General features: G+C 37.5%; 1 protein-coding gene across 2 annotated transcripts; it reads left to right on the forward strand.

Moving 5' to 3' along the window:
• The first annotated feature begins 831 nt into the window (after positions 1–831).
• PCF11 (PCF11 cleavage and polyadenylation factor subunit) lies at positions 832–25070 on the forward strand. 2 transcript variants are annotated; one of them, XM_055320429.1, is made up of 16 exons: positions 832–1348; positions 5044–5169; positions 7066–7254; positions 7585–7779; positions 8892–10009; positions 10409–10589; positions 10702–11185; positions 11725–13289; positions 14911–15010; positions 18709–18828; positions 19443–19548; positions 21153–21336; positions 21851–22006; positions 22266–22358; positions 23078–23113; positions 23948–25070. In XM_055320429.1, the coding sequence occupies exons 1-16, from the start codon at positions 1157–1159 to the stop codon at positions 24161–24163; spliced, it is 5061 nt and encodes a 1686-aa protein (XP_055176404.1). In that variant the 5' UTR covers positions 832–1156; the 3' UTR covers positions 24164–25070. The 2 variants fall into 2 exon arrangements, with proteins under 2 accessions (XP_055176404.1, XP_055176405.1); XM_055320430.1 differs by having other exon boundaries at positions 10702–10792.
• The last annotated feature ends 1637 nt before the right edge of the window (positions 25071–26707 follow it).

Here is a 26707-nt window from a genome sequence, read left to right on the forward strand (position 1 = left end):
GTATTCTAAGGCTGTTTCGAAGTGAAGACTGAGGAAGAAGGGCTCTCAGGCTTGGGGCCGGGTGTGGCTGTCGTGAGACACCCTTCCTACAGATCCCAGTCGGCTCCCCACGATCTCCCAGTCCCCAGGGAAAAGCCTTTCGCACGCAACCTCGCGAAAAAAAGCGTTTTCCTGGGGATTCGACTCGAGAGAGCCGGCCGAGGTGTTTTTGTCTGTAGCTCGGGAAGCACCGCGCGGGCGCCCGCTCTCCAGACTCCTCCCGAGGCTCCGGGCTAATTCGGCGTCTCACTCCGGGTCCCGGTGCAGGGACGGACAGGCCGCCCGCAGCTCGACCCGCTCGCGCTCCCGGGAGCACCTGAGCCGCGAGGCACGACGCGGGGCGGGCCCGGCCCGGCCGGGCCGAAAGCCTCGGCTCGGCCTCCACCCCCCGCCTCGGCCGCCGGGGCAGGCGGGAGGGAGGGAGATTGACGGAACCGCCCAGTGGCCGGGGCTGCAGAGGGAGGGACGAAGGGGGGAACGGCCGAGCTTTCCGCTTAAACTGGCTGGGTTGGGCCTCGGGAACAGCCTCCCGCAAGCCTATTGGCCTCCCCGAATGGGTTGTTATGGTAACAAATGACCGAACAGTCCCTTATGAATCGGCCAATGAGAGGGGCCGTCTCTTTTACCGCACCTCTGAGCAGGAGGTGTTGCGAAAGCCCGGGCAGGGCCCGTAGAAGAAGGCGGCGCCAGGACGTCCTGCGGAAGGGCCGAAGGCGGGGCTTGTGACGTTGCTGGCCGGGCCAATCACGTCTGGTTTAATCAACGGCCCCGCCCTTTTACCGCACATTTCCCCTCCCCTTGCTCATTTCGCACGACGCAGCGGTAGGGAACACAGACATTTTCGGAGCTGGAGCCGCCACTGCCGCCGCCATTTTGTGTCTGTGGAGAAAGAAGCTTCTGTGGCGGCTGGAAGTGGACGGAGATCACCCCTGAGGCGGCGGCGTTTCACACCCGAGGTTCCCCCTGTGTCGTCCCCCAACCCCCCTCCGCGGTCAGCATGTGGTGAAGCCGGAGCCGCGAGAGACCCGGGAGAGGAAGAGGAGTCGGAAGGGAGGCGGGGTGTCGAGAGCGGCTTCAGCTTCAGCTGCGGCGGACCTCGGAGGGGGGCCGCGGCGCAATGTCAGAGCAGACGCCGGCCGAGGCCGGTACTGCGGGGGCCCGGGAGGACGCCTGTCGGGATTATCAATCATCACTCGAAGACCTGACCTTCAATAGCAAACCGCACATCAATATGCTGACCATTCTAGCCGAGGAGAACCTGCCCTTCGCCAAGGAGATCGTCTCTCTCATCGAGGCCCAAACCGCCAAGGTTTTTATACACCCCGCAGCCTCCTATTCTTCTAATACTCCCTGATTTTAGTGTCAGCCTCATCCCAGGTCTCGCTTCCATCCAAAGGGGGACAGTGTTCCTCCTCTCCAACCCTCCACCTCCAACTCAGGCTCGGTCTTTGGCCCAGGCTTCGAGCGTGGGCCTCTCTCGGGGGGGAGGGAGTGGGGAGGGCGAAGGGTGGAGTCCTACTTCCGCTTACCAACTCCCTATTTAGGCCACCGCATTGTATATCCCGACACACACGCTTTGAATAGACCCCTTTGGGGAGGGGGAGACTTAAAGGCAGTTTGTGGTGTGGGGAAGTAAGAGTTAAAGCCATTTTAACCCCCGGGAAGGTGGGGAGTGGTGGTTCTCCCATTCCCCGCCCTCCCCTCCCCCCCCGCACCCTTTTGGGTAATTGTGCTCTGTGGGTTGGAAGGAGGTGAAGGGGGACCTGGGAGCGAGCTGTTGGTGGGTGGGAATAGGGAATTGGCCCCGAGTGGAGCAGCCGCCTGTTAGGAGCCCAACATGGCGCCTGAAAAGCACATGATGCGAAAGGGAAGAGAGGAGAATCCATTCCCTGCCAGCCAGGCAGCTGCTCACACCCGTCAGCCCCGTTTTGGGGTGGGGGCGGCTAGCTATAACTTCTATTCTCCTATCGGAGGGTCTAATTTGCCCCCAAATACGGGAAATTGGGGGTGAGGGTGGGGTTTGGGTGGGGGGGGGAGGAGATCTTATCCAACCTGTAGGTGGAGAACTGGCCCAGTGGGTAACACGTACTTGTAGTTTTTTTTTGAAAAGTTCAGCCCCTCCTCCTCTTCCTTTTCTCTTTTTTTCCTCCCTTCCCTGATAGTGAAGACGTGCTTTTCTTCACCCCTCGACAGAAGTGGTCCTCTGCCACCCTTTATTTCCCTGTAGTCCTCCTCTTCTGTGGATTCATGTGGGAGCGATATGTCATTTAAGTTACTGTTAAACTTAGTTATCATAATGAGTTCTAATAGCTTCCCAGTATTACGTTTTTAAGTTATTTTTCAAGCTTGTACTTACGGTTTAGTTTTTTCTAGTTGTTAGTGATTGAAATTAACAGGATGAGCCTCCTTTTAGCAGAGTGAACCCCTTTTAAAAGGCCACTTTAACAACAACCACCAATATATTGTTTAGAGGCGGTTTCTGTCTAGTGTACAACTGAGTGGTCTGACTCTAATAAATGGTTTTGAAATGTGTGACTGGTATTATAAAATTTGTGAATAAAACATATAAAATATGTATTTGTCTTTTTTATTTACCTTTGTAAGGTGTAGAATCTGTTTCCAAGACTTATTTTTATCTACGTGGTTGTGTGTTTTAAACAAAAGTCTTTAAGTGACTTGGGTTCATTCTTTAGGTTCCATCCACTCTTTTGGGTAAATGTGTTCACAAGATACACGGTTTCAGGTGGTCCTTTCATACCTTAATTTAAAGAGGACAAAAAGTAAAGGTTTTTTTGTTTTGTTTTGTTTTTAAGGGCCCAACAACTTTGTCATGCTCAGTCTGACAGCTAAAATGCAAGTCTTCATTCACCTTTTCCTGTGAATGTGAAACAGCTGTTGTTCTTTTTTTTTTTTTTTTAAAGTATGAGACTTAAGGAAGCATTTCTTGTACTCAACATCCTCTTTATTGATACCACAAACATGTTGGACGTGAAAACTTAGTTTTTGCCTTGTTGAAGGCTTAACTTGACATTGAATGCCTTTTTTAAAAAACAAAACTGCACTTGCGTTTTAAAAAAAAAAGACATTGATTTAAAAAATCTAATTACCTAGTATTTTTGGAATTACTAATACTCCACAGAGCCTAATATTTAGCAGTTCAGGTTGTCACTCAACAGTTTCCTTGCTGGTTTTTAATGGATCCAGAAGACCTTCGAGAAGTGAAAACTGACTATAGTGACCACATTAAAATTTGTATTTGTGTATGGCTACACAGAGTGGTGAAAATAGATGGACTATTTGCTGATAAAAGCTGAAATTTTTTTTTTTTTGGAACACGTTTCCTGGTTATTTTTGGAAAGCCAGGTTTTGAGGAAAAGATGTAAAAGTCACTGGGGAAATAATCAGGGTTGGGGTTGAGGGTGAGGGGAGGGATTTTCTGTCATTTGATAGCAAACTGGCTTGGTTTTGTGTTTTCTGGAGGTGAATGTTTTGTGTCCTTATTCTCTAGCGTCTCAGCATTACTAAACTTAAGGATTCACACCTGATTTGACTCCTCCCATGAGGCAGTAGTAGTGAAAAACTATTACATACGGGATTCACTTGTACAATAAAAAATTAGCCTACTGAACAGATTTTGGTTTTAAAGAGCCCGTCTTCATTAAGTACAACAAAGACTAAAAATGGTGTAAAACATGACATGGTAAGATAAAGACACAGCAATAAAGCATTTGACATGTTGGTACTTACTAGTTTACCCACATGCAGTGGCCTTGTGAACCCTTTTATTAGGACCTTAAAAGAAAATTTTCATACAAAGCTGTTCAAAGGTTTCCTTGGCCAACTTTGGTTGTAAAGGTGTTATCAGAAGCAAGAGCACTTCCACACACTTGTATGGGCAATTGGTTTTGTGAAATATGGCATTGTGTACTGCAGAACTGTGAGCCTACCCTAGCTACAGGTAGCTATGGGTAAGTGTCGTTCAGGGTTAAGATTCCGATACACATGGGATGGGTAAATGGGGATAATTTTTTTGTTTTTGTTTTTAAATCATGGGTGCTCCTGTGGAGTCGGAGTTAACAGTTGATATGGCGTGTCTTAATGCTCCTCAAGTCTGTGAACCTGCTGATGCTTTCTGGAAACTTGCTGTACATTCTAAAAGCCAGTGGTGGGTAGGCATTGCAGTTGAACTGGGGCAACATTTCTTTGCTTTGGAAAGGGCCACCTGTATCAGCATCACCACACTGGCTTTGCACAAATTTAGAAACTCTGGTTTGTGCATGTCAGAGGAGAAATATTTCGACGGAGAGTCCGTGCTGTGAAGAAAATCGTCAGGACAAATCCTGGTTTCCAGAGTCAAGTTCGACCTGATTTACATGACTCAGCAGCTGCTCCATCCAGTTTTTCTTGTATCAGTAACAACTTGCACCTTCCTGCATGTTCTTGTGCAAGTTTAAGAGTCTTTTTTTTTTTTTTGCCATTAACTTCATATGTGAAGCGTACTTAATTTATTTGTTCATTGGATTATAGAGAAGTAATCCTAATGATTTTACAGGTAACAAAAGTGTCATAGACTTTAACATATAAAATATGCCTATGGAAATTAGGGTTTCTGCCAGAAGTCTGGAAACTCCTTGAATCTAGGCACACTATTATAAGTTAATGTGAGTCACAAAGCTTACACTTGGGTTACAGAAAATAATAACTCCCCTGTGGTCACTTAAAACACTTTTTTTTTTTTTAACCATATGAACCTGAAATTCCATTGAGTGTAAAATGAATGTACTAAAGACTGGTTTTTCTTGTAGTTTTGAGCTTATTTATATGGCTCAACTAAAGATCATTGTAAGAGGTGAGAAATTGCTTGAACATTTAACTTTCATAAAGGTTATTTCAAAAGTAGTGTCAAAGAAGTCTGTATTGTAGGTTTGAAAACTCACTTTTGAAAGTAATTCTGTGGTGACAATTCATTATACTAAACTTCTCAGTTTCTTTTTATCACTTCAGGCTCCTTCCTCAGAGAAGCTTCCTGTTATGTACCTTATGGATTCTATCGTGAAAAACGTTGGAAGAGAGTATCTCACTGCCTTTACTAAAAATCTAGTTGCAACATTTATTTGTGTGTTTGAAAAGGTATATATGCATTTAGAAACATTTGAATTTTTAAAAAAATGTGTTCCTGATTAAATAAATACTTGTCTTTGTGTTGGGTTTTCTTGGGTGGTGAAATGTTTCATTCTCTTGGATGTTTGCCAAGTACCATGCTAAAGTTAGTGTTTAATATTAGACTTTTTTTTTTTTTTTAGCAGATTCTAGGGGTTTTACATTATCCATTCAAGAATAGATGGGTTTGCTTTTAGAATTTTTTTTAATTGTTCATTTGATTGAAGATCTGTTCCGTCTGTAAGACATGGGCAAAAAGATCTGAAGCTGTCAAGAGTACTTCAAATTTCATTGTTAGGCTTCTGGCATTAGGATGTTGACTGTTCCTATCTAAAAAAGAAAAGCGTGGTCTTCCAGCATGTCTCAACCTGTGATTGGGCCTGAAACTTTTGTGATTTTTTTTTTTCCTCGAAATGTTTCCTCTTGTTACTTTGTTCACGTACATTTAATGTGAATGTTGTAGGTATGTGTGAATGGTGGACCAGTTAATTGCATTAGGTTATTTTGGAAATACTTTTTAAGGTCCCTTAGTGTTGAGAAGAAAGGTTTGTTAGTTTCTATACCTAGGGATTGCAAATTCCTTCCATAACATTGTATCTGGTAGTTTGGTTAATATAGTAGTATACTGAGGAAGACAAGGGATTTGATTTGCTGGAGTAATCAATTCTCTTCCTGTCAAGCTTTATATCTTTCACATTGAGCAAAAGGACATTCATAAGCAATTTAGTTTTAAATATTGTTTCCTAACACAAAATTGGTAGTTCTTATATTTTATTAGCCGCACCTGTTGTGTTTGGAGAACTTATATTTGTAGACTTGGAGAATTGGGATAATTCTGAAAGGACTATTATCAGATTTTACTTGTTTGTTAGAGCAGAAAATGTGTAGTTGCTACTTGAGTAATTTTTTTATTCTAAGTTCTTCAGAAAAAATACTGCTAGTAAGTATATGCAGAAGAAATTTGGAAATCTGTATTTCAAATTGTATTAAAGAGCCTGTTAATTAACAGTGTATTGTAGACCTTGGCTAAATACTGCTTTCCTGAAGCTGTAGTCTAAGGAAAAGCCAACTTTGTGTTACAGAGGTTGAGGAGCTAAACCAGCCTCCCTGTTTGAATTTCATGATGTTCAAATTTAGTTGGGTGTTTGGTGGAATACCTTTTACTGAATCTGATGTGGCCTTGACACTGCATTTGATGAAAATGACTTTATAGTTAAGTATAATTCTCTAAAGACTTGAATATGGTCAAGGCTTTATTATCCAAAAGTAAAATTTTAATTTAGTTTCCCAAGTAAGAGGTTTCTCTGATGGCTAGTTTTTGAATATCATTTATTATTCCCATCACAAGTGTGAGCAGATTAAGTTATATAAAACTGAAGCTCATCAGTGGGTAAGATTTTTGTGACTTTCAATTTTTAAGGTACCTTCCACATCACAAATAACTCATTCATAGTTGCCAACCAAATTGTATTGCAGAAGACTGCTTAGTGAGATAGTTTTAATAAAATTTAAGCCATCAGGTGAACTAGTTCAGAGTAAAAATAACAAGGAATGCTATATCAAGCCCTAGAATTTGGAAACCTTTTGTATTAATAAAAATATGAAGAATGCTTAGTTGTTTGCTTTCATGAAGACTAGGAGACAGGGACTAATCTGTCTTTTTTTTTTTTTGAGGGATAAATTTCTTTATTAGCTTTACATTTACAAACCAAATACACCTTTAATAACTTATTACTGCTGTATGTATTTGTGCATAAGTAGTATGTTTGCTATATTGAGTAGAACAGATTTATGTACCTTTAATACTTGATATTTAAAACATTCTATAGTAACTTAACAAGCCATAGAATTGTTCTGTTGTTCTAGGTGGATGAAAATACTAGAAAAAGTTTATTTAAATTACGTTCCACATGGGATGAAATATTCCCTTTGAAGAAACTTTATGCCCTGGATGTCAGAGTCAATTCGTTAGATCCTGCTTGGCCTATTAAGCCTCTGCCCCCCAATGTGAATACATCTAGCATCCATGTGAATCCTAAGTTTTTAAATAAATCGGTAAGTTTTAATGTGAATTTTGATTTATCTAAAATTTTGTGCCAGAAAGAAATCTCAAGAATACCTGTGCTGAAATAGTTTAGCTAAGAAAATTCCTTTTTCCACTCAGGTTCATAGTGCATTTAAAAATATATTCTCCTTGTTTAGGTATTACAATAATTTATTTCGGTTTTTAAATTTTTGAAAAATTTTCTGTGTTCTTTTAAACATGACTGGCCATTTATGATTACAAATAGTATTTACTAAGAGAGAAGCTGATAATTTGTAGTTTCCCTTAGCTTCATTTTTAGCTGTGAAATATTTTTTTTAACACATTATTTTTTCTTATAGCCTGAAGAGCCTACAACACCTGGCACAGTGGTCAGTTCCCCTAGCATCTCTACGCCTCCAATTGTTCCTGATATACAAAAGAATCTTACCCAAGAACAACTAATAAGGCAACAGTTACTGGCAAAACAAAAACAGTTATTAGAACTTCAGCAGAAAAAGCTGGAGCTTGAGCTAGAGCAAGCTAAGGCACAACTGGTAAGTAGAGGATGTTTGGCATTTTAAATATTTTAAGCCTGTCTTCTGATAAGTATTACTTTGAATTGTATTAGTATGTTATTAGTATGTATATTTTTTCTATTTGTTTTGCAAATTATATTTATTAGGCCAAATTTTTAATTATTTATTATAAAAGCCACTTGAATGGCTATACACTTTTTTTTTCAAATATCTTTCTGTTAAATTGCTATCTCTTAAGACTTTATTAGCATGTGAATTTAATATCTGTCCCAGATAGAAGGTGTGCTGTGAATGTTTTTGTATAGTCTTTAATGTTTTATGAGCTTAGGTCTCATGAGTAGAAATCTGGTTGTTAGAAACCTACAAAAGAAAAGCCATCACATGGGATCCCTGGGTAGCGCAGCGGTTTGGCGCCTGCCTTTGGCCCAGGGTGCGATCTGGAGACCCAGGATCGAAACCCCACGTCAGGCTCCCGGTGCATGGAGCCTGCTTCTCCCTCTGCCTATGTCTCTGCCTCTCTCTCTCTCTCTCTCTCTCTCTCTCTCTGTGTGACCATCATAAATAAATAAAAGTTAAAAAAAATAAAAAGAAAAGCCATCACAAAACTGAGGATAAGAAGGTTACATATTTCCATGCATAAATGACCTTTTACTAAGTTATTTTACTTAGCACTTGAATTTGAGAGTAAGGAAGTACAGGAAGGCAAAATTTTATAAGTCCATTATCAGTGATCTTAGGAGGGACTATTTTATGACATAAAATTTAGCTGGAATGACTCTTTGCTCTTTGACACTTGTGTACCTGTGGTGCAGTGATTTATTTAGCAGTTTCTTAGAAGTCTGGCTCATAATCCTGAATAATTAGGAAGATGGAGGATATTTTTTCATTCTACTTAAAGATTATATTATAAAAACTCCAAAGCAGAGGACTAATAAATTATAAGCCCCATAGCTACATGAACTTTCTCTTCATTTTAATCTCTACTTTTAAACACTAGAAGTATACAGTGTAAATTTTGTATTGAATGGATTTATTGAATAAACATTACATTCTTTAGTTTTTGATTTTGATTGTCTCCTGACAGTCTGGACATTTTATGTATTAACATGAACATTTATTTTCTATTTCAGGCAGTTTCTCTTAGTGTTCAGCAGGAGACATCTAACTTAGGTCCTGGATCTGCACCATCCAAATTACATGTTCCACAGATTCCCCCTATGGCAGTTAAACCTCCACACCAGGTTCCTGTGCAACCTGAGAAAAGCCGTCCAGGTCCATCGTTACAAATTCAGGATTTGAAAGGAACTAACCGGGATCCCCGTCTTAATAGGATGAGTCAACATTCTTCGCATGGAAAAGATCAGAGTCATAGGAAAGAATTCCTAATGAACACATTGAACCAATCTGATATTAAGACAAGTAAAACTGTACCCTCTGAAAAACTAAATTCATCCAAGCAAGAGAAAAGTAAATCAGGTGAAAAAATAACAAAAAAAGAACTTGACCAATTTGATTCTAAATCTAAATCTAAATCTAAATCACCATCACCTTTGAAAAACAAATTATCCCACACAAAAGACTTGAAAAATCAAGAATCTGAAAGTACAAGGGTGTCTGATATGAGCAAGAGAGATCCAAGGTTAAAAAAACATCTTCAGGATAAGACTGATAGCAAAGATGATGATGTAAAGGAGAAGAGAAAAGCTGCAGAAAAAAAGGATAAAGATGAACACATGAAGTCATCTGAACACAGACTGGTTGGAAGTAGAAATAAAATCATCAATGGCATTGTACAAAAGCAGGATACAATAACAGAAGAATCAGAAAAACAAGGGACAAAACCAGGGAGATCAAGTACTAGAAAGCGATCAAGATCGAGATCACCCAAGTCTCGGTCACCAATTATACATTCTCCGAAGAGAAGAGACAGGCGGTCACCGAAACGAAGGCAAAGGAGTATGTCTCCAACTTCGACACCCAAAGCTGGAAAGATCCGGCAATCAGGAGTTAAGCAGTCACATATGGAAGAGTTTACACTACCTTCCAGGGAAGAGCGAAATGCTAAGAGAAGTAATAAACAGGATATTCGAGATCCGAGGCGAATAAAAAAGACGGAAGAGGAACGACCACAAGAAGCTGCAAACCAGCATTCTACAAAGTCCAGCACTGAACCAAAGGAGAATATAGAGAATTGGCAAAGTTCCAAGTCTGCCAAAAGATGGAAATCTGGTTGGGAAGAAAATAAAAGGTAGGATGTTAACATTTTTAATCGAGTAAAATAAATTGTACTAATTTTAAAATAGAATGTTAATTTAAAAATTGAGTAGTACTTATTGGATGCTATAGCTAGTACTTTATTTTTCCATTTATTTCTTAATAACTCTGGATGAAATACCATCATTAGTCCTATTTTACAGATAAGGAAACCGAAGTTTAGAAAGGTCAACTAATCTACGTAAAGCTGCACATCTAGGACATGCAAGAATTAGAATTCATGTGTGATTTTCCTGACTTCAGAAACTATGCTCTTAATCATTTAATTAACTTTTATAGTTACATATATTTGTTTTAACCAGATCCTTTGGAATTTGGTCCTGAGAAATTTAAACACTTTTTATGAAGTAACATACTGCTTTTATGGTTTCAGCTTACAACAGGGTGATGAACATAGTAAATCTCCTCATCTAAGGCATAGGGAGAGCTGGTCAAGCACTAAAGGAATCTTGTCACCTCGAGCCCCAAAGCAGCAGCATCGATTAAGTGTAGATGCCAATCTTCAGATTCCCAAAGAGTTAACTCTTGCAAGCAAAAGAGAATTACTTCAAAAGGTAGTTACTATGATCACTTGTAGTCATTATTCTCTTTTGTCTTAAGTTTTTTTTTTTTTTAAATACTTTTTATATTTAAAATATTTGATTTCCTTTTATCACCCCTATGCAGACGAGTGAACGTTTAGCATCTGGTGAAATTACACAGGATGAGTTCCTTGTTGTTGTGCATCAAATTCGACAGCTATTTCAGTATCAAGAAGGTAAACATAGATGCAATGTACGGGATAGTCCTACAGAAGAAAATAAAGGTGGATTAAAAAAGAAACCTCTCTTATCTGATGCTGAATTAACCTACTATGAACATAAAGCAAAACTGAAAAGGACACAGGTTCAGCATTCATTTCCAAGACTTGATCTCTTAGATCCTGATATTTTTGACTACCCTTTGACTGATGCCTTGTTGTCTGGAATAGAATGTGAGCCATCCAAAAGTAAACATGCAAGTAGGAATAGTGGAGCACAGTTTGACAGAAAAGAACAATTTAGTGAAAGAGCAAGACGTCTTTCTCCTATATCTGGGAGTCGTACTTATGCTGAGAATCTTTCACCCCATGAGGGCCGGAGAAGACATGACGAGCAAGTCTCTGCTAAAGGTAGAAAAAGTTAAATCAGATTATGCCTATTGAATCACACAGCAGTGAAGGGAAAATGAACAAGCTAAGTGGGGATGGATTTTTGTGACTGTTCAGACTACCTTTTGTTTTGTTTCATTTTTTTCCCTCAAAGGGAAGGGAAGGGAGCTAATATTTACAAGGCCACCCTCTGTTAGGTGCTTTTCTTAGGTTCTTCATTTATGTAATCTGATTTAATCCTCACAATAACCCAATTAAATCTGTATTCTCTCATTTTACAGATAGGAAGCAAGACCAGAGAGGTTTAAATAACTTGCTCTCAAAGTCTAATTAGTTGACAGAATGGGGATTTTTTTTTTTTTTTTTTAACCCAGGTGTGTCTGACTGTAGAGGGCATCTTCTTACCTGCTGCTTGATGATGTTATCTTTTCTTTCCCCCCTAATAAAATGAGATAGTTTTGGATATTTTTGGCTAAACATTTACATGAACAGAGAAGATTGAAGATATTTTGATATAAATTAAGATTCAGGGAAAATAACTTTTTTTTTCTTTTTAAAAGGTGTACGAGAAGAACAGAGATCACCATTCAATGATCGTTTTCCACTTAAGCGACCTAGATATGAAGATTCAGATAAACCATTTGTAGATAGCCCAGCATCAAGATTTGCCGGCCTTGATACAAATCAGCGACTTACAGCTTTAGCTGAAGATAGACCATTATTTGATGGACCTAGTAGGCCATCAGTAACAAGAGATGGCCCAACCAAGATGATTTTTGAAGGACCTAATAAATTAAGCCCTAGAATTGATGGACCTCCTACACCAGGTTCTCTTCGGTTTGATGGGTCACCAGGACAAATGGGGGGTGGTGGCCCTTTGAGATTTGAAGGACCACAAGGTCAGCTAGGAGGTGGGTGTCCTTTGAGATTTGAAGGTCCTCCAGGACCTGTGGGGACACCTCTGCGGTTTGAGGGGCCGATTGGTCAAGCAGGAGGAGGTGGTTTTCGGTTCGAAGGTTCCCCTGGTCTGAGGTTTGAGGGATCTGCAGGTGGTTTGCGATTTGAAGGACCAGGGGGCCAGCCTGTGGGTGGTCTCAGGTTTGAGGGACATCGGGGTCAACCTGTGGGTGGTCTAAGGTTTGAGGGACCTCATGGTCAGCCAGTGGGTGGACTTAGATTTGATAATCCCCGAGGTCAGCCTGTAGGTGGACTTAGATTTGAAGGAGGTCATGGTCCATCAGGGGCTGCAATTAGGTTTGATGGACCTCATGGTCAGCCAGCAGGTGGGATTAGATTTGAGGGGCCTTTGCTACAGCAGGGAGTTGGAATGAGGTTTGAGGGCCCCCATGGTCAGTCAGTAGCTGGTTTGAGGTTTGAAGGACAACATAATCAACTTGGTGGGAACCTTAGGTTTGAGGGTCCACATGGTCAACCCGGGGTTGGGATCAGGTTTGAAGGACCGTTAGTCCAACAAGGAGGTGGAATGAGGTTTGAGGGTCCTTCTGTGCCAGGAGGTGGCCTCAGAATTGAAGGGCCTCTGGGTCAAGGTGGTCCAAGATTTGAAGGCTGTCATGCTTTAAGGTTTGATGGGCAGCCAGGTCAGCCATCACTCTTGCCAAGATTTGATGGATTACATGGGCAGCCAGGTCCTAGATTTGAAAGAACTGGTCAGCCAGGACCACAGAGATTTGATGGACCACCTGGACAGCAAGTTCAACCAAGATTTGATGGTGTACCTCAGAGATTTGATGGTCCACAACACCAGCAAGCATCAAGATTTGATATTCCTCTTGGTCTTCAAAGCACACGATTTGACAATCATCCTTCACAGAGGCTTGAATCGGTGTCTTTCAATCAGACTGGTCCATATAATGATCCACCTGGTAATGCTTTTAATGCCCCATCCCAAGGACTGCAGTTCCAAAGACATGAACAAATGTTTGATTCACCTCAAGGACCAAATTTTAATGGACCACATGGCCCTGGAAACCAGAGTTTCTCCAATCCCCTTAACAGAGCTTCTGGACACTATTTTGATGAAAAGAATCTTCAGAGTTCCCAATTTGGAAACTTTGGCAATTTACCTGCTCCAATAACAGTAGGAAATATTCAGGCATCGCAACAGGTAAGTCCGCTGTAGTTACTCTAAAATGTTATATGCAGATAACCGTTTTTAACATTTCTAGGGTTTGAAGATTTTCAGGAAATAATTTATTCTGTAGATTGGGAAGTTTTTAAGGTACTTCAAAGTCCACATGTTGGGCAAGTGGGAGGACAGTCTCTGGGGCTTAAACTTGCAATTTAAATCCAAAACTGATTTTAGCTTTTCCAAGGTCTGGAGAAATCTCGTCTCTATCACAGACACACATGGCGTGTGTGTGCATTTTTTTTTTTTTTAAGAGAGTGAAAGAGCCTGCAAGTAGGGGTGGAGGGTGGGTTTTTAGGGGCTAGGGGCCGAAGGGGAGAGAGAATCCCCAATGGCCTCTAAGGGGCTGATCTCACAACCCTGAGGTCATGATAGTTTTGGTTCATAACAAAGTCGAGCTGTGAAGTACAGAGATTTCCCAATATATCCCTTGCCTTCACACATGCTTTGCTTCCTCATCATGTGTTTTCTTTTTTGATTTTAAAGCTAGTAAAGTATTATATAATTGTGAGTTTGTTTCATGGACTTGTGCTACATTGTAGAATTGTTGAGCCCTTTAACATACCAGAGAGCTGATTTTTTGGACTAAAAACTTTCTTGGTCTAAATTAAAACCCAGCTGCCCATGTTTTTGCAGCATTTCTTTTTCTACTTCATCACCAGTTGAAACAGTTGTGTCATATTAATGTAAACACAGGAAGCTTGTTACTTGTCACCCAACTATATTCATTACATCATGGTATTGTTTTGTATTTCTGCATATATTTTAAATTGCATATTGAAATGGTTTGAAGAAAAAAGGCCTGCCTAGTTAGATATACTCTATTGTATGTTCTTAAAAGAAATGATGCTCTTCTTGAGAGATACTCTACAATGGAACTTGACTTACTCTTGTTCCTACATTATACAGAATTAGTGGTTTTTTTTTTTTATTGTTTATACATACTATTAAGGGTTAGGAATGCTGAACAGGGCTTGTAAGTGGATATTTGTTTACATAGCAGCAACATATAGAAGTCCTACCTCACTCTGGACAACAAATACAGTATTTGTATGCCTGTATAGTAGTTGTTTGTCTTATACAATCTACTTTGCAACCAAGTATGATGTCCACGCAGGATGATCAACACAGAGTTTATAGATTGATAATTAAATCAGGCTTTTGATATCTGTAGGAAGGAATCAGGTCAGGAGTTCTGGCCTCAGCTTTGCTTTAACTAGCCGTTATGATTGTGTACAGGTCACATCTCTGGATATTAGTTCTATTTGTAAAATAAGGGAGCAGGAAGGTAAAGTGATTTGTGTAAGGTCACACAGCTTGTTGGCTACCTTACATTTGCATAGTATCTTAAACTTCTCTAAGAAGCTTCACATTTATTCTCAGTTCCTTATAATTCTGTGAAACAGGTAAGGGAAGGTATTTCTTTTTTTTTTTTTTTTTGTATAAAGTCTAGAAATGACCCATTCAAGTTACACTTGTAAATTTTTATTATAGAGACCAAGCCTTATGATATCGTCAGTATTTTTATATGATTAGAATGTTCCAAAGTTTTAGTTAAAATACAGAAAGGATATTCTTAAAACCAAGGTTTCTCTTAAAGGTTCTTAGTGGTGTTGCTCAGCCAGTAGCATTTGGCCAAGGACAACAGTTTTTGCCGGTTCATCCACAAAATCCTGGAGCATTTGTTCAGAATCCTTCGGGTATGTACTTTTTGAATTTTGTGTTTTTTCAAAAGATAGATATTGTTTTGTTGAGTAGTTACTTTGTCAGTTTTACAAAATGACCATTTTGAGGAGGTCTACGCAATTTAGAGAAATTTAATCTGGCTGGAATTTTTTGTTCTTTTGTTTACATTGTTGATGTGTATTCAGCATCATACTGTGCATAGTAACTGATCCTGTTTACAACTGGAGATGGTTAGCCAGGATTTTGTAGAGCATAAAAAAAGAGAGAAGGGAAGCTGGGAGGAGTGGGAGTAGAAAGGTGATATTTGGTAAAGTGAAGTAAATGAACCTCAGAAATCTCATTTATTTGATAGTTTTGGTTTTGTGTATATGTGATAATCCAGTAAACATTAAGTGAATACTGGGGACATTGCCTTATAAATTGATTCATTCATATGTCTTTATGGGCTCTCAAATAAAAATTGTGCATGATATGTTAAAAAAGTAGAAATGGGGCACCTGACCTGGTTGGCTCAGTTGGTAGAGTATGGATATGACTCTATTTGAGGTTGTGAGTTCAAGCTCCACATTAGGACTAGAGCTTACTTAAAAAAATCAAAACAAAAAAGAAAGAAGTAGAAAAAAACTGTGACTCCCTAGCCAAGTACCCTGATAAGCTCTTTTGTTACTGTGAAATGAAGCATAATAACAATATTGCTATGGATACAATAACAATTTTTGGATGTGGGAGTTTTAAAAGTGAAATTTAGCTTTAATAGAAAAATGGAAAGTATATAAATTGTGATTTATAAAATAACTGCAGAGTTTTAGTGTACTGAGAACTAGCTCTACCAAATTGTAGTGGTACTTTATTTCTGAATCATTAAAACAGACATTTTCAGAAACGTGGCTCTAGTGTGGCACAATTTGCTTACAAATTTAGGGGAGTTGTCTAGAACTTCTGAGGTTGGAAAGTCCTAGCCAAGCTCTAGTTTATGCTTTAGTTCTTAAACTGTGGCATCACAGGAATTCATTCAATTGATTTGAAAGCTTTTTTTAAAAAAAATTTCTGGATTGACAATTAGTATTAAATAATAGTTTTCATGTTTTTTTTTTTTTTTTTGTCACTATAATGAAAAGGGAAATAAAGAATTGGGATCTAAAGTCAGAAGACCAGAGTATTAGAAACTATACTACTATAAACAAATATTCTCTCTGATTCAATTGCTTCCCCAAAGACAGGAGACAATAAAGTCAGTATTTGCCTGGGAATTTCTTTTAAGAGAATCAAATAAGGTAGTATATGCAAAAGTACTTTGTAACTTTTGCTGTATTAATGTATTTTCCTTTAGAACTAAATTTTTTTGTTGAGTAGAGGATTTGTTGTATTGGGGTTGGTGGCATGAAATAGTGTGCAAAAACTGCAAATTTTTTTCCTTTTTGTATGAGATTAAAAACTGCAAATTTTCTTTTTCCTTTTACAGCCTTGGGGTGCATGTATATACATACAGGGCATAGCAGTGTCACAGAGATTACTATGTTTTTCCTCTAGGTAGGAGGTATTGAGAGAGATGTTACATATTGTCTGCCTTCAAGTTCTGCTTACTATTAAAGAGTTGTGAAAAGTATTCAGTGTTCTATATTCAGCTTCTCTTAAAGTTTCTTTTCTGAAATGAAAGTAAAAATACCCCTTTCTTAGTAGTAATATATGTTCATTTATTCATCCATTTTTTAAAAGATTTATTTATTAGAGTGAGAGCAGGGGGAGGGGCAGAAGGAAAGAATCTCTAGTGGACTGCTGGCTGAACTCAACCCTGAGATCACCACTCAAGCCAAAATCAGAGTTGGAAGCCCAAGCCACCAAGCCAGCCAGGCGCCCCATGTTCATTTAAACATATTGATCATTTGCTGTATGCTAGGCATTGTGTTAGGATGATTCTTACTTATAGTGTGTAATAGGATTTATTGACTTTTTAAAAGATGTTATTTTAGAGAGTGGGAAGAGAGGCACAGGGACAAGCAGACTCCCCACTGAGCTTGAAGCCTGATGTGGGGCTTGATCCCAGGATCCTGAGATCATGACCTGAGCCAAAGTCAGATGCTTAACTAAGCCACCCAGGTGCCCTGCTAGTGACTTTTTTTTTAAAACAATAAACACTACATCTTACTGCCTTCCAAATATTTATTTAATGCTAGTAATTAGCAAGAAGTTTTACTACCCTTTTTATACAGGTACCTGTAAAACGGAGGCACAGATAAGTAACTTGGTCATGTCATACAACTAGAAAGTGGAATTTCTAGTTAAAAATCCCAGGAGAGGAGTCTGGTTCTATAGTTCATAGCCTTGATCACTAAAGTTGGCTGCCCACAAACTTGTGAAGAGCTAGTTAAAAATCTGAAACGTAAATAGCTAATTCTAATGAAATACAAATGTTAAACTAGTGTGTGAAATGCTACGTAACTATTGAGGTTAATGTTTTCATTCATATGTTCAGATATTTCAACAGATATTAATTAGCCTACCTCTGTCCAAGGGTATGTAGTGGTTAAGGGCAGGGATTATGTGTATTGTGGATGCAAACTGAATTTTCTGCCATTAAGAGCAATTTTTAGTAGTTTATTTTGTTTATTTTTAAAAGATTTTATTTATTTATTCATGAGAGAGAGAATGAGAGAGAGGCAGAGACACAGGCAGAGGGAGAAGCAGGCTCCATGCAGGGAGCCTGACGTGGGACTTGATCCCGGGTCTCCAGGATCACGCTCTGGGCTGAAGGCGGCGCTTAAGCTGGTGAGCCACCCGGGCTGCCCTCAATTTTTAGTAGTTTAGAACTTTTTTCTACAGGTATAGTGAGATGTATAATAGTGACATACAAATACATTAAAATACTGTGTTTATAGTTTAAAGAATAATAATTATTAGATTACTTAGTGCTGGGCAGCCCTGGTGGCGCAGCGGTTTAGTGCCTTACCAATGAGCTTAGAGACTGTTATCCTTGTCTCATTTAGTCAAATTATTGAAGCTTTAATAACCCTGACACCTGTTCAGCAGTAGCTTGAGGTACTTTGCAAGGGCAGTACTTCAGCAAAGGTCAGAGGGGGCAGGTATCTTTGAGCCACATCGCTCATCTTCCTGCCTTAGTTCCCCTGGGTAGTCATGGAGGTGGGGGCAGGAATACTTTCACTTAGGCTTTGGGTATTCCCCGCCCCGCCCCCCCCCCCCCCCCCCGGAAATTTATGCTGACAGATAGCAATCTGTTCATCTATATAAAACTATCTTTCCCAGTATGGTTAGAAAATGAGAACTAGAAAATGAGAAAAGTGGGAAGTTGGATCTAGAGGTGGTGCTACATTAAATAGAAGGGAGCATGAGGCTTTCTGTTCTGTGTATTCTGCTTTTCTTTGGCATGAATTTAATTAGGCAAAAGTACATAATACTGTCATTTTTTTGTTTTTAGATAATACATATAAAGTACTTACAAACATTTGCGAAGTATCAATGTTTTCAGTGTTAGCTTTTAGTATTATCCTAGAATATATTTTTAAGAGATGATGACTTGCTAATGACCTAAATGAAAAATTCATTTTAGGAGCTTCTGAGATAATTACACTCATCTTTAACATGAGTTTGTCAAATATCCTGTTGATAGGCGTCTTGAAGAAAACTTAAAAAATGCTTAGTATAATATGCATCTTTAAGTTCAACTTTCATTTAAGAGTGTTATTTTTTTTTAAAGGAGCTCTTCCTAAGGCATATCCTGATAATCATCTCAGTCAGGTGGATGTAAATGAATTATTTTCAAAACTACTAAAAACAGGAATTCTCAAATTGTCTCAGCCTGATTCAGCTACAACACGTAAGTATGGTTCTATACATCATCTTTATGAAAGTTCATTAACTTATAAAGCTGTATTATGATATAATAAGTTATGATAAAAGTTCTTAAAATAATTTATTTTTTTCCAAATATCAAATATAATTGGTTTATAATGAAATTATTTAAAAATTTTCTATGATGGCACTAATACCTTTACAGTGGACATTGTTTCAATTAACATTCCTGCAAATATCATGTGCAGACTCATTATTATTCTTCATTATTTTAGCTTTTTAAAATAGTTTGAATATTGAGGAAATACAATTCATGTGAAAATTGACTTTTAAGAAATCAGACCTAGTATCATTTATCAAAATAATTGTATTAATTTCCTTGGCCAGTAAATACAATGAATAGACAAGATGGGATTCTCTATTTTTTTTTTTTATAAATTTATTTTTTATTGGTATTCAATTTACCAGCATATAGAAAAACACCCAGTACTCATCCCATCAAGTGCCCCCCTCAGTGCCTGTCACCCAGTCACCCCCACCCCCCACCCGGATTCTCTTATTTTTATAACACTATAATGTTCCTCTATAAAGAATGCTTAGAGGATGGTATTGAGAAGTTTATTGTTTTTCCAATTGAAGAAGTAAGTGAAGTTGCTGCTCAGCCTCCCCCAGAAGAGGAGGAAGATCAAAATGAAGATCAAGATGTTCCAGATCTTACCAATTTTACAATTGAAGAATTGAAACAGTATGTAATCTAATTTTCCAATTTTCCAAACATAAAAAGGACAGTGACTTTAATTATAGTGGATGTCATTGTTAGTGCTATTTGTTTTACCCTTCTTAATGTTTATGGAATTTAGGTAGCATTTTTTTTTTTTTTAAGTAGTAAAATATATGTAGCATAAGCTTCAGGAAGCTTTTAAATTTCCTTTTTAAAATATATCTGCTGCCTAAGTATTTAGGTCAAAAGGCCTTTTCCAAATTACTATTTTTTAATATCTGTGTTTGATACAGTAAATATAGGGAATTGAAATACTAGCTGTTGATAATCATGTCTTTTATATCTTCAATTCTCTTAATCATTTTTTCTGTATTTGCTATTTTTCTTTTGTTTGAAGATAGGAAAATGAGATTTTTATAGTTGAGTATTAAGAAATTTTTTAAAAATATTTTCATAAGTAATGCATGTTCACTGTAGAACATTAGAAAATTCTGGAGCACCTCTCTAGCTCAGTTTGTAGAGCATGTGACTCTTGATCTTCAGGTCATGAGTTCAAGCTTACTTTGGGCATAGAACCTACTTAAAAAAAAAAGGAAAATAAAATTAGAAAATTCAAATAAATAAAATCAATAAAATTAACCTACATTTCTCACATTTATAACCACTCTTAATATTTAGTGCATATTTTTTTTCTAATATTCTGTTGCCTTTATCGCACATATAAAACTTAAAGGTGCTTTATGGACTCATTATATCCTTATGGTACTTTATAAAAATATAGACACTTAAATGGGTTATTCCTATTAAAATCAATTTTTTTTCCAAAGTAATTAACTTAATTCAAGTTTTATAATGAAAGGCTTACAACAAAGGCTTATAATAAAAGATGGCATCCCTTTCTTCTGGTACTGTTCCTTGCATTTACTTCTCTATTTCTTAAAAGATAGATGTTTTTCTGATTTGTCATATTTCTTGATTTCTGACATTTGGGCAATCTCTTGACTTCTTGAAAATGAAGATTGAGCTAGCTCTTTTAACTGTCCTACCAACTCTTCCCCATAGTTATAAAACCAATTTTTATTAAATCATTATTCAGTATTAGCAGTTAATAACTGCCCTGTTTGTTCAGTTTGTTGGCTTTTCCAAATAGGGAGCCCAGAATTGTCAGAACTGATGCTGACCTCAGTTTCCAGTTAGTATAATTTTTCTTTTAGTAATCTATACTACTATTATCGCTTCTAACCACTTTCACCTTTCTTCAGATGAGGGTGGGGCAGTTAGCGATGATGATCATTCCAATTTGATCTAGAAAGGAAGTAACTGAGCCAAGTCTGTCAGAGGATGGACTCCGTGTTCTAAAATGGACCAAAGTTAAAAAAATAATAATATTAAAATAAATAAATAACATTGGCCAAAGTTAAAGAGGGTCAGTGACAAACTATTAGGATAATACTGATCTTTGGGTATTGTTTCAGCCCAAGTCTGGCTGAAACATTACTTGTTGTCACATAATAATGGCTTCACCATTATTAAAATATAGAAAACTGAGATATTTGTAACTGCCTTTTTAAAAGGCCATTTAGCCGTGTTATCAAAACTAAAGATGATTTCTGTATTTTTCAAAATAGACGTTATGATAGTGTTATAAATCGACTGTACACTGGTATACAGTGTTACTCTTGTGGAATGAGGTTTACAACATCACAGACAGATGTATACGCAGATCACTTGGACTGGCATTATCGGCAAAATAGAACTGAAAAAGATGTTAGCAGAAAAGTCACTCATAGACGTTGGTACTACAGTTTAACAGTAAGTAGTCAATATACCTCCAAACCCTCTTTTAACCTTTAAATCCTATCATTCTATAAGCATATTAGTTTAAATAATTGCTAGGAGCTATCTTGTGAGTTTTCTGAATAGGATTTGACCCCTAGAATGTAAAAGTATTTTTAAATAAATTTAAAGAATATGTATTTGCTTTTTGTTGAGGTAAGAGTAGGACATAAGTTTATTCTAACTCTAAAATTCCAGTTTTTCTGTGACTTTTTTTTTTTTTTTTTTTTGGTAAAAAAGTTCTATGTGAACTTTATCTGGTTTAAAGTCAGTAGTTGTAATTTTAGAGGTAATGGAAAATGAACATTAAGATCTCCAGTTGTTTAATAGTTGCTTTCTGTTTGTTATGGAGTTCATGAAGAAGGTATATTTAAAAAATCCATATAAAGTATATTGTAGACAAATGTAATCCTTCATTGGCTTTATGTTAAAGAGAAGCAGTAAAAGTTTAGAAACAAAATATTTTTTATAAATCAACTCATTTTTTAAGGACTGGATAGAATTTGAGGAAATAGCTGATTTGGAAGAACGTGCAAAGAGCCAGTTTTTTGAAAAGGTGCATGAAGAAGTTGTGCTCAAGACTCAGGAGGCTGCTAAAGAAAAGGAGTTCCAAAGTGTACCTGCTGGACCAGCTGGAGCAGTTGAGGTAAGAGAAGAATATTAAATTTTCTACCTCTGGTCATGCCCGACTTCCTCTTCCTTATCAGTGACCAACAACAGTGAAATGTTAAGTATTTTTGCATGGAGGAATGCAAAGTCCTTAGAAGTTATTTTGTATCTGTACTATATATTGAACTTCCAGACAACTCTTATTTCTTTCACTTAGTAAAATGTTTATATTTTTTATGTCATGTGATTGAATGTGTTCTGTTTTATAAATTTCATTTTTTGTGATTCTATTTTAGAGTTGTGAAATCTGTCAAGAACAGTTTGAACAATACTGGGATGAAGAGGAGGAGGAATGGCATTTGAAAAATGCTATTAGAGTAGATGGAAAGGTAATTTTCAGTTCTTTATAAGTGTTAACTTTTTTTTTTTTTGTAGGGGATGCTTGCCATTTTGAAGGAAAAATGTTTTTGTTTTTTGATTTTTATAACAAAGGTGTTTTGATCTTCAGTTATAGAGTGTTTGAGTTGGAAGGTATCTTAGCAATCAACTGGTTCTATACTTTTTTTTTTTTTTTTTAATTTTATTTATTTATGATAGTCACACACAGAGAGAGAGAGAGAGAGGGGCAGAGACACAGGCAGAGGGAGAAGCAGGCTCCATGCACCGGGAGCCCGACATGGGATTCGATCCCGGGTCTCCAGGATCGCGCCCTGGGCCAAAGGCAGGCGCCAAACCGCTGCGCCACCCAGGGATTCCCTATACTTGTTTTATATAAGAGGTTGCATAACTAGTTAATGATAAACCCAGACTGAGTCTTCTGATTTTGGTTAGTCTTTCTGTCTAACCACACTATTTTAATTCTGAATTTATATTTCATTATAAAGAACTGTTACTATCTTAAGAGCATACCATGTTACCTACTTAAATGTGTAAAAAAGCAAGTTTAAGGAGACTTTGGGAAGAAACTCCCTTTATTCACATTTGTGATTTTTGTCACCTTTTCAAAGAGCTATTTTTTGGTGTAAATTTCCAAAAAAAGAATCATTAGAATAGTCCATTAGAAATGAATATACATGTGAATACCTACTTTTTTTCTTTTTTGCTTCAGATTTATCATCCATCATGTTATGAAGATTATCAAAATGTAAGTTCTTTTTGGTTAATGTTCTCGTTTACATTAATAAATTTTATTTTTGTATCAGCAATATTGTTATTTTAACCTCATTGATGTGTATTGAGCTGTTTTGTGTTTTGATGAATCATTTAGGTTTCATCCAAATATTGGTGCTAGGATTGATAGGATCTAAGTTTTGAAATTTCTGTATTTTTTGCATTCTATTCATTTGAATCTTGAGGTCTTTCACTAGAGCAGTAGGCCTAGAGAACGTGAGGGAAACTGAACATAAGGATCATGATGGGAACAGATTTCTAGAGTTAAGAGTAGCATTTACTTTTTTTTCCCTCCTACTTTGCTATATATCAGGAATAATTTTTAAATGCTCACATGCAAAATCTGAAAGACCTATCTGTTGATCCTTAGAAGTTAAAATTTCATATTTGAGAGTAACCATTTTTTTTAATGCCAGACAACACATTCAGGAGGCAATTTGGAAGATGTATTTAAGGACGTTCTAGGATGGTTTGATGGTTTGTGAGGTCGGAGTATTTGAAATTTGGATAGTCACAAAAGATTCAGGGTACATGTAGGGGTTAAGTATAGAGGTATGTCTCATCAGCTTCTTTTGGCCTTAAATTGGTTATTGCTTTTCTTAGCTTAGATCATTGCTGAGTACATATTATTAAATGCTCAGTCTGCCTTTTATTTGGCTGCTTTTACAGTGTTTCATGGGGAAGCAGTTATTTCAGTTGCATTTGGTATGTTTCTTTGCCCATACAAGGGTCTTCTAAAACTAAATGTCATTAAATGTGTGATACTTTTGAGCTTTAATCAGAACTTACAGGGCTTTTCATTTTGTAGACATCTTCATTTGATTGTACACCATCTCCCAGCAAGACACCAGTTGAAAACCCTTTGAACATTATGTTGAACATTGTCAAAAACGAATTGCAGGAACCCTGTGAAAGTCCCAAAGTTAAGGAAGAACGAATTGATACCCCACCAGCTTGTACAGAGGAAAGCATAGCAACACCCACTGAAATTAAAACAGAAAATGATACAGTCGAGTCAGTTTAAATAAAATGAGAAAGGTATGTTTTTCTTTTTAAAAAAAAGCTGCTGTTGGATCTAGAAGGTGAAGAATTTTTTATGTATATATAGACCTATATCTATATAAATTGTCTAGCTGAGGCAGGGCCTTCAGCTATCATTTGGTTAATAAATACATTTTAGTATTTGCATTTCCTACTGCCTGCACAGTTTCAGGTGCTTGTTGTGTGAAAGTTCTGTAGATGTGTGCAAATTTAACAAAATGAAATTGTATGTGTAAAAATGTACGATTTTCACTTGTGAAACTGTAAATTATAAATAAAAAATATTTTTGCTATCCATGGAGTGTAATATTTATGCACACCATCAAATAAAGACAGTGTTTCTGTACTTTTTATTGGGTGAAATGGAATTAAACAGCAACCTCAACGTAAGATTTTTTTTTTCTACTAGCTTCCCACAGCTAAAGAAGCAAATTCTGGTTAGTTTTATCCTTGAAAAAGAGGGGTGTGAGAGAGCACTGCAGGACTTTTCTCAAATAGAAAAAAAGCCAGATTTGAGAAAATTTTAAAAACGAAATAGGACTTTGCATATATATATATATCTCTAGCTATAGAGAACCATCCAGATGTCCATTTTTGAAAAGTATCTAATGAAGCAACTTTTATTGAACTTGGACACTGATGCCATCAAACGATTAACAAATATATTTAAGTACTAAAGGTGATTTTTTTTTTAATGACATTTTTCAAATATGTCAAACGATTTAATGCAGATGAACATATTTCTATTTTAAGTTACAGGGGAATCTGTAAGAATGTTCATTTGAAACATGGTTAACCTTTTTCCTTTGTTGGTTTTGACTGAATTAGATGGATACCATGAGATGTTAATATTCATACATGTAATAAATAGAATGATGAAGAAACTTCCAGTTTGTATCTCTTTATTTCTTGAATGGCTTTAGAATGTGACTTCTTTTAATGTCTTTGTTCATTACTGTCCTTTAAAATGTGAACATGGCACCTGCTATAAGCCAGGAACTCCGAGATGCAAGATTATTATTTTCTGCTATCTTTTGGAGGAGATGGGCATATAAAAAAAAGTGAAGTATTTACTATGTTGTAGGCATTGACAAATTTTTAATATGTATTTTGTTTGGTATTTATTAGATACTCCTACATAGTAGATGGTATCCCCAGTGTAGACTGAACAACTCAAAAAGTTGCAGACCTGGCTTTGCTTTATTTTATTCTGTACTATTTCTGCAATTAAAAAAAAAAAAAACAAACCCTAAGTAGGTAAACCTAACTACCTGGAAGTGGGTGGGTTATAGAAGACTTTATAGAGGGGGTGGTATTTCGGTCTTGGAGGATAACTAGAAGTGGAGTCCACATTGGTGGGAAGGCTGGCTATGGAGAATGGACAACAAACATAAACATCTGAAAACACATGTGTTTTCAAAAATGCAAAAAATTTTTATATAGCTAAAACCCAACAACCTTGCATAGATTATAGTCTTCTTGGTCACGCTTAAAAGTCCATATTGCACTGGTGAGCATGGGAGCCACCAGGGATTTGAAACAAATGCTATCTGTATCTTTTTTTATTGAAGAATCAAGTGAATAAAAATTTTAAAAGATTGTCAAATGCTATTTGACAGTAAGAAAAACTGGTAGGTGCCCACTGGATTTGAAAGGTAAAAATAGAAGATGCCTGGGTGGCTCAGTGGTTAAGCCTCTGCCTTCAGCTCAGGGCATGATCCTGGGGTCCTGGGATCAAGTCCCACATTGGGCTCCCTGCATGGAGCCTGCTTCTCCCTCTGTCTCGAATGAATGAATGAATAATTAAATAAGTAAATAACTCCTCCCTCCCCCAAAGGTAAAAACACATTACGTGATAGCTGAACTTATGAATATACATGAACACTCATGGAAGAAATGCTGGGATCTGAATTACAAAAATGTAAGCAAAATTTTCTGTTGTGTCTTTTGGGATAACTTATCAAGTGCTTAAAAGTATATAACAAAAGAAAGGTGACATTCAAACCTAGCAGTGTACAAGAGTATCCATATGGGATCCCTGGGTGGCGCAGCGGTTTGGCGCCTGCCTTTGGCCCAGGGCACGATCCTGGAGACCCTGGATCGAATCCCACGTTGGGCTCCCGGTGCATGGAGCCTGCTTCTCCCTCTGCCTGTGTCTCTGCCTCTCTCTCTTTCTCTCTGTGACTATCATAAATAAATAAAAAAAAAAAATTAAAAAAAAAAGAGTATCCATATCACGGAAGACGGTCAAGGACAGGTCACTGAGGGGCAAACATTTAGACTCCTAGGTAGGAAGGTGAGAAAGAAGCACTATTGGTGGTAAAAAACAGTAATGGTTAAAAAAAAAAAAGCAGTATAAACCAAGTAAAAAATACGGAACTATTGAGAAATATCCCCTAACAATCGACTGAAGAACAGGTGAATGTGGGTGCTAACACCAATTGCAATGGGTTGTGTGGGTGAGAGGTGACAAAGCTGTAAGAGCTATTCTTCACGAAATTTAACTGGAGATTTAATTGTAGTTAGA

Source organism: Nyctereutes procyonoides, unplaced genomic scaffold, assembly GCF_905146905.1.
Source record: "Nyctereutes procyonoides isolate TBG_1078 unplaced genomic scaffold, NYPRO_anot_genome, whole genome shotgun sequence".
NCBI lineage: Eukaryota > Metazoa > Chordata > Mammalia > Carnivora > Canidae > Nyctereutes > Nyctereutes procyonoides.